This window comes from Chrysemys picta, chromosome 1 (genome assembly GCF_011386835.1).
Source record: "Chrysemys picta bellii isolate R12L10 chromosome 1, ASM1138683v2, whole genome shotgun sequence".
In the NCBI taxonomy this organism is placed as follows: domain Eukaryota; kingdom Metazoa; phylum Chordata; order Testudines; family Emydidae; genus Chrysemys; species Chrysemys picta.
In genome coordinates, this window is record NC_088791.1 from 344,690,047 (window position 1) to 344,708,357 (window position 18,311).

At 41.9% G+C, this 18,311-nt stretch overlaps 1 protein-coding gene across 10 annotated transcripts in view; it reads left to right on the forward strand.

The window, feature by feature from the left end:
* PGM2L1 (phosphoglucomutase 2 like 1) overlaps positions 1–18,311 on the forward strand; it is a 108,903-nt gene that overhangs the window by 74,130 nt on the left and 16,462 nt on the right. For all 10 annotated transcript variants that reach the window (XR_010601330.1, XR_010601318.1, XR_010601328.1 and 7 more), the window contains 7 exons: positions 66–172; positions 9,201–9,285; positions 11,740–11,823; positions 12,808–13,001; positions 13,626–13,815; positions 13,994–14,091; positions 15,177–15,357. Coding sequence is in view for 7 of the 10 variants with exons in the window: in XM_065596308.1 (XP_065452380.1) it covers positions 66–172; positions 9,201–9,285; positions 11,740–11,823; positions 12,808–13,001; positions 13,626–13,815; positions 13,994–14,091; positions 15,177–15,357 (939 nt within the window). In the remaining 3 variants the exon portion in view is untranslated. The remainder of the gene's footprint in view (positions 1–65; positions 173–9,200; positions 9,286–11,739; positions 11,824–12,807; positions 13,002–13,625; positions 13,816–13,993; positions 14,092–15,176; positions 15,358–18,311) is intronic.

The window sequence follows — 18,311 nt, forward strand, 5'->3', positions numbered from 1 at the left end:
ACAGTAATCTTTGAGCTGTGTGCACTATCATGGACCTAACTCTTCATGCTTCTGTTTTGCTGCAGGGAATGTACAAATACCTTGAGAGGTGTTTTTCAGACTTCAGGCAGAGAGGCTTCGTTGTTGGATATGACACGAGAGGTCAGGTGACCAGCAGCTGCAGCAGTAAGAGGTATGAGGATTGATTCCATTTGAAAGACTAGAATTTTAAGTGTGGCTTAGAATGTTTCTCTTCATATGGGGAATTTATCAGGAATTTAGTGTATTCTCTTTTTATATTTCCGTAGTGCCTAAGAGTCCTAGTCATGGACCCGTAGTGCTAGGCGCTGTACAGACCCATAACAAAGACAGTCCTTGTCCCAAAAGAGTATACCATGTAAATGCACAAGCACTCTAAACAGCAAGACAGTCACATGATGCAGAAATCACTATATGTGTGTGTGAGACTTAAGTGTGAAAGGAAACTTAAAATACTAAGCCCTTAACTTGAATACATCAAAAAACTGCACGACTGGTTATCAGTGTGTCTGTATTGAGTTTTATTGCAAAACTGTAGTCCTAACTCTGTCAAACTACACATCTGATTTAAACTTTCACGTGGAAAAGGAGTAATTCCTCCTTCAACCCTATGTAACTATTGTGATACCTCTTGTAGCATCATACACTGATTTGTCTCGGCAGTATGCAGGCATTAACGCAGTCACACAAATGAGGAGTCTTTTTTCTAATTTCATGCTTAAAAAAAATCCAAACTTCTACAAATATAAAGGTGCTTAATGCTGCTGATTTTACTAAAATAGCTCAGTCAGGCTGGTAGACTACTTTAAAAAAACTGATTTAGTATCCTTGGCTTTTTTTTTGTTTGTTTGTTTTTTACTTGGGTAATATATGGTTTGAAATGCAGAGAGAGAATTCCTGTAACATCATTAATTCTCACTTGATGATATTACTGGGACTCTTGCTTTTAAGTATGTTACAGTACACTTACTATTACACTATCATGTGATTAAAAAAATAAATTACATTTCACTGTCAAAAAAGTGAACAAAGTAAACGTGGTATGTATGGATCCTTAATTTTCATAGCCTGTTTGTTCACTTACAATGACCCCCCTCACATCATTTTTAATGATCAAAGTGCAAGTAATTTTCTGGTTATAAATACCTGTGAAGTTGTTGTTCTTGTTTCAAAGAAAAGAAACTGTTTGATGAAATTGAACTAAAGTTCCCGCTAGCCCTAATGAAAGGATTATTTTAAAGTAAGTTCTGTCTGTCTGGCAGTAAAGCTAATGACTGTGTGAATTTCTGTAGCTGTTTTTAGACTGATTGGAATAAGGGAGATTGCTGGCCTATTGAAGTTTATTTTGGGAGTAGTATATTGATCTACTTTATCGGAATCATCTGAAACTGCTGAACAGCATTAAAAACCACCAACCTCTGTTGGTTACCAAGATCTATTTTTACCCCTCAAAAGGCTTTTGTTGTAGGAATTTGGCGTTTTTGAAACGTGTACCATGGAACTTAGATTTGTGCTTCTGTGATCAGATATGGTTCTCAAACAACCGGAGGCTTTGAACCTTTGTCTTTTGACTGATGTTGATTGCAAGGCGCTTTACAAGCAAATAAAATGACAAAACACTGCTTCAAAGAGTTTACAATCTAATTATAGGCATGTCGCAGTTAGTGAAAAGATCAAACAGTGGACGGAAGTGGGAGACCAGTGAAGTGAGGGTTACAATAATGTCATATATCCACCACAATCTCTCCACTGCTGAGAGGATAACTATACAATCCATGAAATCCAACCACAAGATAGTGATCAAGCCAGTAGATAAGAGGTGCTATTGTAATCCTCAACCTCAATGACCCGCATCAACAAGGCCAACCGACAACTCTGACGTCACCTACTATAAAGAAATCAAAGAAGATTGCACACTACTATTCACCCAGGAGTTTAAGGATGTCATCAAATCCTTCCTTCCCCAAACCACTCCAAGAGAATCTCTACAGCCTCACCGTTCGAGAACCCTTTCCCCTCCAGGGACCTATTACATGCTTCCCAAGATACACAAATAAGGAAAACCAGGCAGATCCATCTTATCTGGCTACAACACTCTTACTGAAGGAATATCAGGACTCTCAAAAAACATCCTCAAACAGTTCACCACACAAAGGGCCGGTTTTATCCAGGACACACCAACTTCCACCAGAAGCTCCATAACATTAACAACCTCCTTCACAACACTGTCCGTGTCACCATGGATGTCACCTCCTATCCATCAACATCTGTAACCCTGATTGCATTGCTGCCTGCCTCAAATATCTGCAAGACCAATGAACAACTCTCAGATAACCACCTCAAACACATTGCCAAACTTATCCATTTCATCCTCACTTACAATCACTTTACATTCAACAGACATAGACTTCTGGGAGGGAGGCTGGCTCATCTCATCAAAAGAGCTTTAAACTAGGAATTTGGGGGAGACGGTTGGGAGATGTCCAGTTAATCTCCACACCAGATTATAACATTGAGAGGGAGGACGATGAGATAAGAACGGATATAGCCGGGGGGAAGAGATTGGACATAAGGAGGGGGGGGGAGGAATTGATACTAGACTAATAGGTCATACTAGCAGTACAGTGTCCATACCAAATGGGATAACGAATGTGAGAGAGGCCAAATGACATAAATTAAGATGTTTATACACCAATGCGAGAAGCCTAGGTAACAAAATGGAGGAATTGGAGCTCCTGGTCCGAGAAACGAAACCGGATATCGTGGGAATAACTGAAACGTGGTGGAACGGTAGTCATGACTGGAGTACAGGAATGGAAGGGTATGTGCTGTTTAGGAAAGACCGGATCAAAGGTAAAGGTGGGGGAGTAGCATTGTATGTCAATAATGAGGTAAACTGTAAAGAAAATAATAAGCGATGGAATGGATAAGACGGAGTCTGTCTGGGCAGTACTCATATTGGGTAAAAGAACTACTAGAGCCTCCCCTGGGATAGTGCTTGGGGTGTGCTATAGACCACTGGGATCTAGCCTGGATATGGACAGAGAACTCATTAATAGTTTTTAGGGAAGTAAATACTAATAGGAACTGTGTAATCATGGGAGACTTTAACTTCCCAGATATAGATTGGGGAACAAATGCTAATAACAATAATAGGGCTCAGATTTTCCTAGATGTGATAGCTGATGAATTCCTTCATCAAATAGTTGCTGAACCGACGAGGGGGGATGCCATTTTAGATCTGGTTTTGGTGAGTAGTGAGGACCTCGTTGAGGAAATGGTTGTAGGGGACAACCTTGGCTCGAGTAATCATGAGCTAATTCCATTTAAACTAAATGGAAAGATTAACAGAATTAAATCAGAGACTAAGGTTTACGATTTCAAAAGGGCTAATTTTAATAAATTAAGGGGACTAATTAGGGAAATGGATTGGACTAACATATTTAGGGATCTAAAGGCAGAAGACGCCTGGGATTATTTCAAGTTGAAGTTGCAGGAACTGTCAGAGGCGTGTATCCCAAGAAAGGGAAAACGGTTCGTAGGCAGGAGATTTAGACCGAGCTGGATGAGCGAGCATCTCAGAGGGGTGATTAAGAAAAAACAGAAAGCGTACAGGGAGTGGAAGATGGGAGGGATCAGCAAAGAAACCTACCTTATTGAGGTCAGAGCATGTAGAGATGGAGTGAGAAAAGCCAAAAGCCGAGTAGAGTTGGACCTTGCGAGGGGAATTAAAACCAATAGTAAGAGCTTTTATAGCCATATAAATAGGAAGAAAACAAAGAAGTGGGACCGCTTAAGACTGTAGATGGAGTGGAGATTAAGGATAATCTAGGCATGGCACAATATCTAAATGAATATTTTGCATCGGTCTTTAATGAGGCTAATGAAGGGCTGAGGAATAGTGGAAGTGAGACGGATGGGAATAAAGGAGGGGGGGTTGACATTACTGTATCCGAGGTAGAAGCCAAACTCAAACAGCTTAACGGGACTAAATCGGGCGGACCGGATGATCTTCATACGAGAATATTAAAGGAACTGGCGCAAGAAATTGCAAGCCTGTTAGCGATAATTTTTAGTGAAACTGTAAACGCGGGGGTTGTACCATTTGACTGGAGAATAGCTAATGTGATTCCTATTTTCAAGAAGGGGAAAAAAGTGACCCGGGTAACTACAGGCCTGTTAGTCTAACATCTGTAATATGCAAGGTCTTGGAAAAAATTTTGAAGGAGAAAGTAGTTAAGGACCTTGAGGTCAATGCCAATTGGGACAAATTACAACACGGTTTTACGAAAGGTAGATCGTGCCAAACCAACCTGATCTCCTTCTTTGAGAAAGTAACAGATTTTTTAGATAAAGGAAATGCGGTGGATCTAATATACCTCGATTTCAGTAAAGCGTTTGATACGGTACCGCATGAGGAATTGTTGCTTAAATTGGAAAAGATGGGGATCGATATGAAAATCCATAGGTGGATAAGGAACTGGTTAAAGGGGAGATTGCAGCGGGTCGTACTAAAAGGTGAACTGTCAGGTTGGAGGGAGGTTACCAGTGGAGTTCCTCAAGGTTCGGTTTTGGGTCCGATTTTATTTAATCTATTTATTACTGACCTCGGAACCAAATGTAGGAGTGGGCTAATAAAGTTTGCGGATGACACAAAGTTGGGAGGTATTGCCAGTTCAGAGAAGGATTGGGATATCCTGCAGGGAGATTTGGATGACCTTGTAAACTGGAGTAATAGTCATCCCTAAATGCATAACCTTACACTTCTCACTATTAAATTTCATCCTATTACTAACAAGAATTTTAGTTATAAGCTGGGAACGCATCAGTTGGATGTAACGGAAGAGGAGAAGGACCTCGGAGTCCTGGTTGATCGCAGGATGACTATGAGTCGGCAATGTGACGTGGCCATGAAAAAAGCTAATGCGGTCTTGGGATGCATTAGGCGAGGTATTTCTAGAGGGATAAGGAGGTGCTGGTTCCGTTATACAAGGCACTGGTGAGACCTCATTTGGAGTACTGTGTGCAGTTCTGGTCTCCCATGTTTAAAAAGGATGAAATCAAACTGGAATGGGTACAAAGAAGGGCTACTAGGATGATCCGAGGAATGGAAAAATCTGTCGTAGGAAAGGAGACTTGAGGAGCTTGGTTTGTTTACCTTAACCAAAAGAAGGCTGAGGGGGGGATATGATTACTCTCTTTAAATATATCAGAGGGATAAATACCAGGGAGGCAGAGGAATAATTTCAGCTCAGTACTAATGTGGACACGAGAACAAATGGATGTAAACTGGCCGTCGGGAAGTTTAGGCTTGAAATTAGACAAAGGTTTCTAACCATCAGAGGGGTGAAGTTTTGGAGCAGCCTTCCGAGGGAAACAGTGGGGGCGAAAGACCTCTCTGGCTTTAAGATTAAACTTAATAAGTTTATGGAGGGGATGGTTTGATGGGATAAAGTGATTTTAGTCAATAGGTCAATAACGTGCCATCGCTAGTCATTAGTAACAATGGTCAATGATGGGATATTAAAAGTTACTTCAGAGAACTTTTTCCAGAGGGTCTGGCTAGAGAATCTTGCCTGCATGCTCGGGGTTCAGCTGATCGCCATATTTGGGGTCGAGAAGGAATTTTCCTCCAGGGTAGATTGGCAGAGGCCCTGGAGGTTTTTTGCCTTCCTCCGCAGCATGGGGCAGGGGTCGCTTGCTGGAGGATTCTCTGCGATTTGAAGTCTTTAAATCATGATTTGGGGACTTCAACAGCTGAGTCAAGGGAGAGAATTATTCCAGGAGTGGGTGGGTCACTTTTGTGGCCCGGATCATGCGGGAGGTCAGACTAGATGATCATAATGGTCCCTTCTGACCTTAGAGTCTATGAGAGACACTTTGTTCAAACCATGGGTACTGGGATGGCTCCCAAATATGCCAGCCACACTAATGGGTCACCTCAAGGAAGAATTTCTGGACAAATGCACCATGAAACCAATTGTATACTTGAGATACATTGATGATGTGTTCATCCTCTGGACAGCTGACCTAAATTTCCACCATAACTTCAACAACCATCTATCAAACTCTCTACAACGTTCCCAAAGCAGCGTCAACTTCCTGGACACCATGATCAACTTCAGCAATGGAACCCTACAAACACTATATACAAGAAACCTATGGATCACCACACTTACCTTCACAGATCTAATAACCATCCCCCCACACCAAGAATTGTTACCTACAGCCAGGTACCCCAAAATATGCTCCAAGGAGAAAGTCCAATACACGCCCTTAAACCACCTTCTTCAAACAAGATATGACACTCTGTACCTCAAAGTATCACCCTGGAACCCCCATATTCACCACTGTGATATTATGGTGTGTTTTGTACAAAGTATGCCTTGTGAGATATCATTTTGTAAATCTTGATCTGTTGAATAATAACAACTGTTGGGTTGTATGTACTATCATTGTATGTGAATTTATGAAGTATTACTATATATGTTACTGACCTATGTTGTGAGGTTGGGAACACCCACAGCCAGCCTTTATTATAACAAAGGAGAAGCCATCAATAGCCAGACAGCATTAATGGCTCATCAACACACAATCCATTATCCTAAGACTTCTCGGAGAAGGCATGTACGCCATGGGGGTGGACTAACCCACGTCACAGCAAAGATCATTCCAGCAAGCTGGAAGGAAGTATGAAAGAGAGACAGTGACATTACTTGGCCTCTCTCTAACCTCCCCAACTCAACACCTGGAAGAACGTCTGAAGGACAAAGACTTGGAACTGGAGAAATTTGGTTCCAGGCTGGAAGGTAGTCCCAGCCTGTGTATTGAGGAACTGTAACCTGCTTGTACCATCTCTCAAGGTGAGAAGCTGTTTGCTTCAACACTTGCTTAGACTAAAAGTTGAGCGTTTTAGAAAGCATGTTTATTTATTTTTTAAGGTAACCATTTCTGACCTTTTATGCCTACCGCTTATAACCACTTAAAAGCTATCTTTCTGTAGTTAATAAACTTATTTTAATGTTTTATCCTTAGCAATGAGTTTGTCTAAAGTGCTTGGGAAATTGGCTCAGATTACAAAGGCTGGTGCATGTCCCCTTTCCTATGAAGAAGTGGCAAACTAATTGTTAGATGGTAAGGTTCTGGGGTGTAGAGCTGGAGCTGGGGGGAATTGGCTGGCGCCTCTCTATTGGTTCATGAGTGGCTGTGAGATCATTCGTGTAACACAGTAGTTGGGTGTGCCAGTGGATGTCTGTGTAAGTGCAGTGCCTTTCAGAAGTTTGTAGCTTGACATCAGCATCACAGTGTGAGTGGCAACCCAGCTTGGTGGGTTTGGAGGACATCAGTGGTCCTGCAATCCAGGTTGCACCCCAGGACCCCGTCACATGAGGACACTCCACCAGAGAAGTAGATAGCATCATGGAACAGGCCACCCAAATAGTCTATGGGAACCTACTTTGATATGGGAAAAACCCTCAGACCATATCCCTCTGAGTCATAGGCGCCGACTTCTGCTCCCACTGGTGGGTGCTCGACCCCTCCCTCTGCCCCTGGCGCCACCTCCTCCCCCCTCCCTCCTAGCACACTGCCAAACAGCTGTTTGGCAGCAGCAAGGCAGGACGCGCTGGGAAGTAGGTGGAGGAGCAGGGACGTGGCATGCTCAGGGGAGGAGGGGGAGATTGGCTGCCGGTGGGTGCAGAGCACCCACTAATTTTTCTCTGTGGGTGCTCCAGCCCCGGAGCACCTATGGAGTCGGCACCTACGCTCTGAGTTGTCACCTCCCACCCCACACAGTGTATCATCAAAGAGTTGCAGCCCATACTTGATGATGACCACATCCTGAAAGAAATCTTTCTCAAACCCCCTTTTCTGGCCTTCAATCAACCCCCACCCCCAACCTTGCTAAGCTCATCAGAAGCAAGCTCCCCACAGACCGAGACACATCATCTCAAAGTGGCATTAGACACTAACAGAACAGATGCAAAACCTGTAGACGTATCTCCATTCCTACAACAATCAATTCTCTTCTCTGCTCCCCCACTCCCAAAACACACCTTTCAAGATCCATGAGTCCTTCACATGTCTTTCACAACATGGTATATCTCATCCAGTGCACTAAATGCCCCAACAGCAACTACATGGGTGAAACCAGACAAGTACTTTTTCGAATGAACTCATGCTGAAAAATGTTAAGACAAAAACACCATATCACCTGTGGGTGAACAATTGCCACAAAATGCGTCTGACGAAGTGGGTATTCACCCACAAAAGCTTATGTTCCAATAGGTCTGTTAGTCTATAAGGTGCCACAGGACCCTTTGTCGCTTGTCACAAAATGATCATTCTATATCTGACCTATCAGTTGTCCTCCTCAAAATAAACCGTCACAACACCTTCAAAATTTAAGCCTGGGAGCTTAAATTCATAACTTTGCTAGACAAGAGTAATCATGGACTGAATAAAGACACTGGATGAATGGTTTATTACTACAATCTGTAACCTACTAACCAGCCCTCTTTTGTTGGGTGTTTTTTTGAGGTGTTAACTGCCCACTTTACCCTACCTCTGTTATGTGAAACAGTCTATTCTATCTTGTGTTGAGCTGTGACAGTACCTTTCCCAGACCCGAAGAAGAGCTCTGTATAAGCTCAAAAGCTGGTCTCTTTCACCAATAGAAGTTGGTCTGATAAAGATATATTACCCCACCTGCCTTGTCTCTCTAGCAGCTCCTTAGACACTCACTGTCACTCGAGCTTTTTAAGAACAGGTTAGACAAAGCACCTGTCAGGGTTAGCTAGGTATACTTAGTCCTGCCCCAATGTAGGGGGGCTGGACTAGATGACCTTTCAAGGTCCCTTCCAGCCCTACATTTCTATGATTCTATAATAAGAACATCTTGAGAGAAGGCAGAAAAAGAACTTGTTCTTTGGATTGGGGCTTTTAGAACAGTATTGTGGATAATAGAATCATAGAATATCAGGGTTGGAAGGGACCTCAGGAGATCATCTAGTCCAATCCCCTGCTCAAAACAGGACCAATCCCCAGACAGATGTTTTTTTTACCCCAGTTCCCTAAATGGCCCCCTCAAGGATTGAACTCACAACGCTGAATTTAGCAGGCCAATGCCCAAACCTCTGAGCTATCCCTCCCCTGATTCACTGAATATTTTTCCTGTTCAATAGACTTGCAAAGCTTACTGCAGCAGTCCTGCTTGCGAAAGGTGTACCTGTGTACTTGTTTTCAAAATACGTTCCTACGCCCTTTGTGGTAAGTCTTTCACACTTCATTCATTCTAACACAGCTAATGTTTTTAGCATTTCATCAAGGCTGTCATCTTAATTTTAGCTAAATATTTTTCTTGTCAGAATGCCAGAATGTAAATGGAAGAATAGGCTAGAAGTGGAACATTTCATAGAATCCTAGACTTTAAGGTCAGAAGGGACCATTATGATCGTCTAGTCTGACCTCCTGCTCAGCGCAGGCCACAGAATCTCACCCACCCACTCCTGTAACAAACCCCTAACCTATGTCTGAGCCATTGAAGTCCTCAAATCATGGTTTAAAGACTTCAAGGTGCAGAGAATCCTCCAGCAAGTGACCCGTGCCCCACGCTGCATAGGAAGGCGAAAAACGCCCAGGGCCTCTGCCAATCTGCCCTGGAGGAAAATTCCTTCCCGACCCCAAATATGGCTAAACCCTGAGCATGTGGGCAAGACTCACCAGTCAGACACCCAGGAAAGAATTCTCTGTAGTAACTCAGATCCCACTCCATCTAACATCCCATCACAGGCCACTGGGTATATTTACCGCTAATAGTCAAAGATCAATTAATTGCCAAAATTAGGCTATTCCATCATACCATCTCCTCCATAAACTTATCAAGCTTAGTCTTGAAGCTAGATATGTCCCCACTGCTCCCCTTTGAAGGCTTTTCAAGAACTTCACTCCTCTGATGGTTAGAAACCTTCGTCTAATTTCAAGTCTAAACACTCCTTAGGAAGACTTAAGAAATCATAGGGCTGAATTCGGTTTTGTTACACTAGTATTAAATCCATAGTAACTCCATTGATTTTTAAGTAGAGTTACTGCAGTGAGAAATGTATAACTGAGCAAAATTTGGCCCATAATTCAAGATGGAAAACAGGTCCCTTGTACCTTTATTGTACAAATTATTACATACATAAGTAGTTCTACTGAGTTCAATGGGTCTACTTGTGTTTGAGCATTCTCAGGATTGGGACCTGTAGACTCTTCCCAGGGGTTGGTAGAGGAAATGAAGGATTGTTCACTGCAGTATATTTTTCATTTTAAACTTCTGCACTGGGGCTTCCACTTGGATCAGCATTTGTAATGTGACCATCATTTTAGTGACTGGGCCCCAGTTTGTGAGCATGACTAGTACTATGGGTACTAATATTCCCATTAGGTTTCTCAGTTTCCTGAATTTTGCTAGTGTGTTTTTATGAACTCCATTCCTAGTATATTGAATTTAGGTTACACAGGTGGTAGCAACCACAAGCATCTGTAACCTTGGTATTATCAATTCAGAGGTTCTCAAACTTTTTTTTTCGCCCCAGACCATTTGAAAATTGCTGAGGGTCTCGGAGGACCATTTAGTGATCTTTCCAAATGATGTTTGTACCGTTAGCTAACTATTAGAAAGCACTTCGGATAAAAGCCCTAATTAAAAAAGCTTAATAATAAAAGCTTCTTTTGTTCTACAAATAAAAGCACATAACTCATATTTTAATATCAGTAGTCTTACCTTTCTAATGAGATGGATGTGCCCTCGCTCCCAAGCTGGGGCTGGGAAGGAGCAGGGGTCTCTCCCTCTCTCTCCCCAGCCGTGGCAGCCTCAGAGCTGGGGCACGGAAGGAGGGGGGGTTTCTCCCCGGCAGCCGCAGCCCTGGAGCTGGGGAAAGTCGCCTCGTTCTGAGTGCCACAGCCCTGCCTGTCCCAAATTCTCCCCACCCACCGACCCTCTATTCCCCCAAGGCCACCTTACCTTACATGTGCGTCTTCTCCAGGGTGCAGGCATCTAATTAGTGGAGACATGCCTGTGTAGCTCCACTAATTAGGTGGGTGGCCCTTTTTTTCTCTCATGTGCAGCTGCCCAGGCACACACCTTAGAGGGAACTATCTGCGGACCACCTGAATACTGTGGACCGCAGTTTGAGAACCTATGAATTAATTCCTCCATACTGAAGAACAAAATTATTATTGATCCATGATGGATGGCTTGTCTCTGCCTTCTGGATTGTGGATTTTCATTTCTATAACTTTTAAAATCTCTTTTTAGCTGTATGTATTAGCTTACCAAATATTTTGGTGAAGTCCTTCATGGATACGAATGGTTTTTGACTTCTTGATAGTTACTCCAGTCTTTTCTGTCCTCCTCCAATATGTGCAATCTAAGTGGAGGCTTTTCTTCACCATAAGACATTAAAAAGTTTTGTGCTTGGGAGTACTTCCAGGAGATTATCTGTTTTGGAAGTTTAATATTAATTTAGCAGAGTAACTCTGATCATGCTTTCTCTTGCACAACACATTGCTGATAACAGGACACACAGTGAGCTGGTTGTCCGACTGTTCAAATGATACCTTTGAAATCAGCTTGTGAAATTTTAAGAACCTGTATTACTTACCCCTTAACTGACTTTATACCTTTATGTATTTATGTCTGCTCAGAAGCAGTGAACTTAAATTGCTTTTGTCTTTCAGCCCTATGCTGTTCGTCAGCTCAAAGCTGCAGCTGGTGTGATGATCACAGCATCCCATAACCGTAAGGAGGACAATGGTTACAAGGTAAGCCCTGTGCTTTTTTTTTTTTTTTTTAAATTTGTGACTAATAAGTTGATTTACCAAGTATACACTGTATGTCCCCTTGATCAAGGGTTCTCACAACACATATTTTGATGGCCTCAGAGTGTGGCCACCAACTCTTGCTGGTGGCCGCGCTGACAATTTTCCCTAAAATTCTTAATTAACTTTTTAGGAAAAACAAATAAATATGCACATGTCCAAATCATTGTAATCTATTTATGTAGGGTAGTAAAAATAATTTACAGTTGTCTCTCTCCTTTACGGGCCTAAACAGAATAGAAACACAAATAAGGTGCTTTGCATGTTCTTGTCTTTTTATTGTTGTTTCTTTTGCTTTTTAGGTTGCGCTTTTTTTTTTTTTCCTTCTAAGACTTGCTAGCTGGTAAGTCTTCTGCTGTGAAAAGTGATCTTTGTACATTTGTTAATATCACTTTTCACAGCAGACTTACTCAGCCCCGGCAAACCCTGGGACAGATTAAGCCCTGGATAGGGAGGCGGGCAGGGAGGAGCGAGGCCGAGGGACAATGGCAGGGCTGGTGCGCCCTGGGGCCAGAGCCTGGAACCAGAGCCTGCCAGTGCGTGGAGGGAACCTGAAGTTGCTTTTTTTTAAAGGAAGTAGGATTTTATAAAAGTGGTAGTTGGCTTTCTTCATGCAAGACTTTGAGGTTAATATTTTAAAACATAAGTACCTGACTTTAGGCATCCATAGTCTGATTTCAGTGCGGGGCCTTTGAAATCAGGTCACCTAATTATGAATTTACATATCTAAAGTTAGATACTTGAAAACTTTTGGCCTGAGTGATTCCAAAAAAGTTCCAGAGAACTAAACCAGTCTGATACTGTGCTTTGCTACAAGTTTCTTGCTTACTATAGGACCTTATGTAACCATAAGATCATGTGGCTTTATAATGGGTCAATTTCATCCATGTAACATGCAGTTCTAAGTGTCAGGTTTTTTTATGCCAGGTTTATTGGGAAAATGGAGCTCAGATCACATCTCCTCATGACAAAGAGATCCTGAAATGTATAGAAGAATGTGTTGAACCATGGAATGGTTCCTGGAATGAGAATCTAGTAGACACCAGTCCTCTTACACGAGATCCTCTGGAGGAAATTTCTAAAATCTATATGGAAGACCTGAAAAAGATCTGCTATCACAGGTGCTGTATGAGAAGTATATAACTTAACTCCCACACTCTAATGCAGGGTTCACGTCAGAAACTTGTCAAAGTGTAATGGTTTCTGACCAGCAATGACAAATGTAGGTCAAACTTTAAAAATAAGGGTTGGAAAAGTACTATATGCAATCAACTTGGAGTGGGGGTAAAGGATGGACTAAATTAAGGGGATTTTTTACATCTTTTCTGTGATACATTTGTTTGCCCCATATGTAGGTGATTTCATTACCTTAAACGAGGTGATTTAGCCCTTGCCTTCTGCTTTTGCCAGGCACAGCAGGCTGATCACTCTTTCCGATAAAGAGCCCGAGTCTGATGCAGAGGGAAGTAAATGTCTCATTTTTAGGAACTTCCAAGTAGCAGAGGTAGAGTAAAGATCCAAATTTCCAGAGTGAGGAAGAATTGAGCCAGCAATCTTTATTGACTGCCTACAGTTGAAACTTTCCTTTTTCACACTTTCTTTGAAGACACATTAGACATCTGCAGAAAGGCAGCTTTACTGTAAACTTCAGTCGCCTTGTCTTGGCATTTCACCATGGTTCATGATGTCGCAGCATGTTGTGAAATAACCTATAATGTTAATTGAAGGCTGCTTTTCTTTTTCAGGGAACTGAACACAAAGACCAACTTGAAGTTCATTCATACATCTTTCCATGGCGTTGGTCATGACTATGTCCAGTTGGCATTTAAAGCATTTGGCTTTAAGCCTCCCATTCCAGTACCTGAACAAAAGGATCCGGATCCAGATTTTTCAACCGTTAAATGCCCAAATCCTGAAGAAGGAGAATGTGTGCTGGTATTTATTTCTTTAGTTCAGTCACTTTGTTTTTTTTAGTTGGGTTTCCACTTGTTTTGAAATGTTAACGTAATAAAGTCAGAGACCTGGATGTGTGGAATTTCAGCAGGGTTAATACACTGGAGGACTACAAATGAATTTGACTATCTGCATATAATGGCTCAATCGCCTTTTTCAGGAGCTGTCTCTGAGGCTTGCAGAGAAAGAAAGCGCTAGGGTGGTGGTGGCCACTGATCCTGATGCAGACAGATTGGCGGTGGCAGAACTACAAGAGAAGTAAGAAATGGGACCTTTCTTTTTAACCTTGCCTTTGGCTTGGTCTACACTAAACCCCCAAATCGAACTAAGGTATGCAACTTCAGCTACGTGAATAACGTAGCTGAAGTTCGAAGTACCTTAGTTCGAACTTACCTCGGTCCACACGCGGCAGGCAGGCTCCCCCGTCGACTCCACGGTACTCCTCTCGCCGAGCTGGAGTACCGCAGTCGACGGCGAGCACTTCCGGGTTCGACTTATCGCGTCCAGACAAGACGCGATAAGTCGAACCCAGAAGTTTGATTGCCAGCCGCCGAACTAGCGGCTGGGTATAGACGTACCCTTTGAGAGAAGAGGGGGAAGGGGAACTAACTGCTCCAGCCTCTGATGTTGTTTGTCACTTAGTTTTGCCACTTTATTCCACCATCCCTAACAACGTGACATTTGATCATATTAAGATTTTTTTTTAGTCTTCATCTTTTTTCTTACATGTTTATCTAAATGATGCATTTTAAGCAAGATTAGTTAAATCCTTTCACTAAAGATCTGTCATGAAAAGTGATTGTAAGCAAAGCACTTTTGATGCTGATCTACTTTTCCTGCCTTTTGACTCCTGCACGCCCTGCTGAATCAATCCAGCCGTGGGCGAGTGAGCTGGATGCTATTCAACACGCTTGAATTCTCAACAGAATTGTTAACTTCGTTCCAACAGCGGGGCCAAATCCTGGGCCGCCCCTTCGTTTGTGCAATCCCATTGAAGACAAAGGGGTTGCACAGGTGTAATTGAGGGTGGCGTGTGAATTGCCGATGCATTATTATTAGTGATAGGTTCTTTCTGGTACATTTATCTTGCTTGAAGGGCTGGTAACAGGGAGACAACACTTTTTTACTTGTAAACAGCAAATTTGGTCTGGAAACACTGAGACAAGGTAACAGAGCCCTGTTAGTGTGCTGTTCATGGAGCTGCTTTTCAGGGTCGAATGACCTATTCGATTGTTCACTGTTCCAGTGGTTGCAGAATATGTTGTACAGTCTTTGAATCTTAATGCAGGCTCCTGAGAAACTTGAAGGAACTGTTTTTGATGTTGTTTCCATCCTGTTTGCAGTGGTCGTTGGAAAGTGTTCACCGGCAACGAGCTGGCAGCTTTGTTTGGGTGGTGGATGTTCAGGAGCTGGAAGGCGAACGGTTCCAGAGAAGCTGATGTGAAGAACGTTTACATGTTAGCAACCACAGTCTCCTCTAAAATTCTGAAGGCGATTGCACTTAAAGAAGGATTTCACTTTGAAGTAAGGGTGGCTTGTGTGTGTTATAATCCTCAGGTGTTCTATTCAGGAAGAATATAATAGCCATTGCTATCCTAACTGATTGCTACACGTTTTTGTGTAGCCTCATTACCTCCACCTCCAGAAAAGTCCAGACACAAATTACTCTTTGCTGCTGTTGCCTGAGGACTTTTACTCAATGTTTCTTCTGGCACTGCCAGTTTACCCATTAGATCTCATCTGTCTACCTTGCAGATTAGCATGTGCTGTGCCTGCTAATCCATGTTGCAGAGTATGCAGACTGTAATGTCTGTCTCTGAAGAGCTGGGAGGTGGTCTTGAGGCAGTGTGATGCCCTCTAGCCTTAAAGAATTGCAAGGTTAATTTTTAGGTCTAAAATGGGTCTAATAACTCAAAGCTTTGTCCCTTTTGATTGCATTGGGTGAAGGAGAGAAGCTGTGGCATTTCCAGAGTGCATACTGCAAAAACTGTTGCCTCCTTAGATCTATGACATGAAACCTACTCAGTGGGGTTTAAATTGACTTGAACAGTACTTGCATTTTAATTTGGCACGTGAGGTTTTTGAACTAGATTTTAGTTAAAAATTGTCATAACTTGATTAGGAATCTTCTACAGTATAAATACCTTTTATTTTGTGTCACTTCCTCAAGGACTAAATCAAAAAAATGTGGGGGTGCTGTGAAGGGAACAACTTTCCTTGTAGATCCTACACCAACAATGGATCTTGCTCAGATTCCTAGAGCTCTGTGAATATCAGCAGGCACATAAAAAATACAAGCACATAAAAAACAGGTTTGACATAATATACTAAATAAGAGTCAGGTCTTGTTTAATATAGTTATCAGTTGAGACCATATGAAAACTCTGGAAGGTTTTTTCTATCAATTTTTCCAAACAATGAAGAGCAAAAAAATTATCTGGTTTGAAATTTTTATCCTTCAATATCAGTCATGATACAGAATTTTTCCTTTTTGTACGTAGAGAATAATATTTCTCTCACCGAGGACTGCTACTATATCATTACCACTGGTCCTTCTGTTAATCTTATACATCTGTCAGATCTCTTAAAAGGAGATTTTAGCTTTCTATTGTGCATGTTTGCCAGCTCTTGTTCCACCAGGCTCCTCATAAGAGCTAAATATTTTTCGGGGGGGCTATAGCAAGTATTTATTTTTGTGTTTGCTTACGTATGCAGTAGCGAATGCTATTCTGAAACCCTGTGCCTTAGATTCGTAATCTAAACTGAGTGTGTTGGCCTCTTTATTTGCTGGGTTTAAACAGATTTTGCTGGGTTTAAGCATGGTTAATTGACATGACAGCTTGGATTGGGGTCTCTTATTGATCTTAATCTTAGCTTTAGAAAGGAGCATAAACTCTGGCAAATCAAGTATAAAAGTATAATGAGGCCAAGAAAGAATTTGAAGAGCAACTAGCTAAGGACAAAAACTAACAGCAAAAACTTTAAGTACATCAGAAGCCGGAATCTTGCCCGTCAGTGGGGCCATTGGTTGATGGAGGTGCTAAAGGAGCACTCAAAGAAAACAAGGCTGTTGCAGAGAAGCTAAATGAATTATTTGCATCTGCAGTTAAGGCCAACGATATAGGGAGATTCCCACACCTCAGCCATTTTTTTAGGTGATAAATCCTAGGAACTGTTCCAGATTGAGGTGTCCATAGAGTGGGGTTTGGAACAAACTGATAAGTTAAACAGTCACCAGGACCAGATGGCTTACCCAAGAGTTCTGAAGGAACTCAGGTATGTAACCTATTGCTTAATTCAGCCTCTGTACCAGAGGCTGAAAGGATAGCTAATGTAACACCGAATTTAAAAAAAGCTCCGGAGGGGATCCTGGCAATTACAAACCAATAAGCCTACATTCAGTACCAGGCAAATTGGTTGAAACTGTAGTAAAGAACAGAATTATTGTTTTTCACCTATGTGTCAGATATGTTGGAAGAGTCAGCACAGCTTTTGTAAAAGAAAATCATGCCTCACCAATCTATTAGAATTCTCTGAAGGGGTTAACAAACATGGACAAGGGTGATCCAGTGGATATAGTGTATTTGGATTTTCAGAAAGTGTTTGACAGGGTCCTTCACCAAGGCTCTTAAGCAAAGTAGGCAGTCCTGGGATAAAAGGGAAAGTTTTCTCATGGATCAGTAATTGGTTAAAAGGTAGGAAATAAAAGGGTAGGTGGGAATAAATGGTCATGTTTCACAATGGAGAAAGGTAAATAGCGGGGTCCCCCAATTATCTATACTGGGACCTGTGCCAGTCAATATATTCATAATTATGAGCTGAAAAAAGGGATAAAGAGTGAGTTGGCAAAGCTTGCAGAAAATACAAAATTATCCAAGAAAATAGTTCAAAGTTGACTGCCAAGCCTTACGAAGTAATCTCACTAAAATGGGTGACTAGGTGATAAAATGGCAGATGAAATTCAATGTTGATAAATGTAATGTAATCATACTGGAAAACATAATCCCAACTATACATACAAAATGATGGGGTATGGATTAGTTGTTACCACTCAAGAAAGAGATCTAGGAATCATTGTGCATATTTCTCTGAAAACATCCACTCAATGTGTAGCAGCAGTCAAAGTGAACAGAATGTTGGGAATCATTAGGAAAGGGATAGATAATAAGACAGAAAATATCATATTGCCTCTATACAAATCCATGGTACATCCACACCTTGAATATTGCATGCAGTTCTGGTCACCCCATCTCAAAAAAGATCGAGAGAGAGAGATGATTAAGTGTATGGAAGAGCTTCTGTATGAGGGAAGATTAAAAAGACTGGGACTGTTCATCTTATAAAAGCGATGACTAAGGGTGCAGGTATGAGAGAGGTCTATAAAATCATGAATGGTGTGGAGAAGTGAATAAGGAAGTGTTAGTTGTATCTAACACACGAACCCAGGGGTCACCCAGTGGAAATTAAGTCGCAGCAGG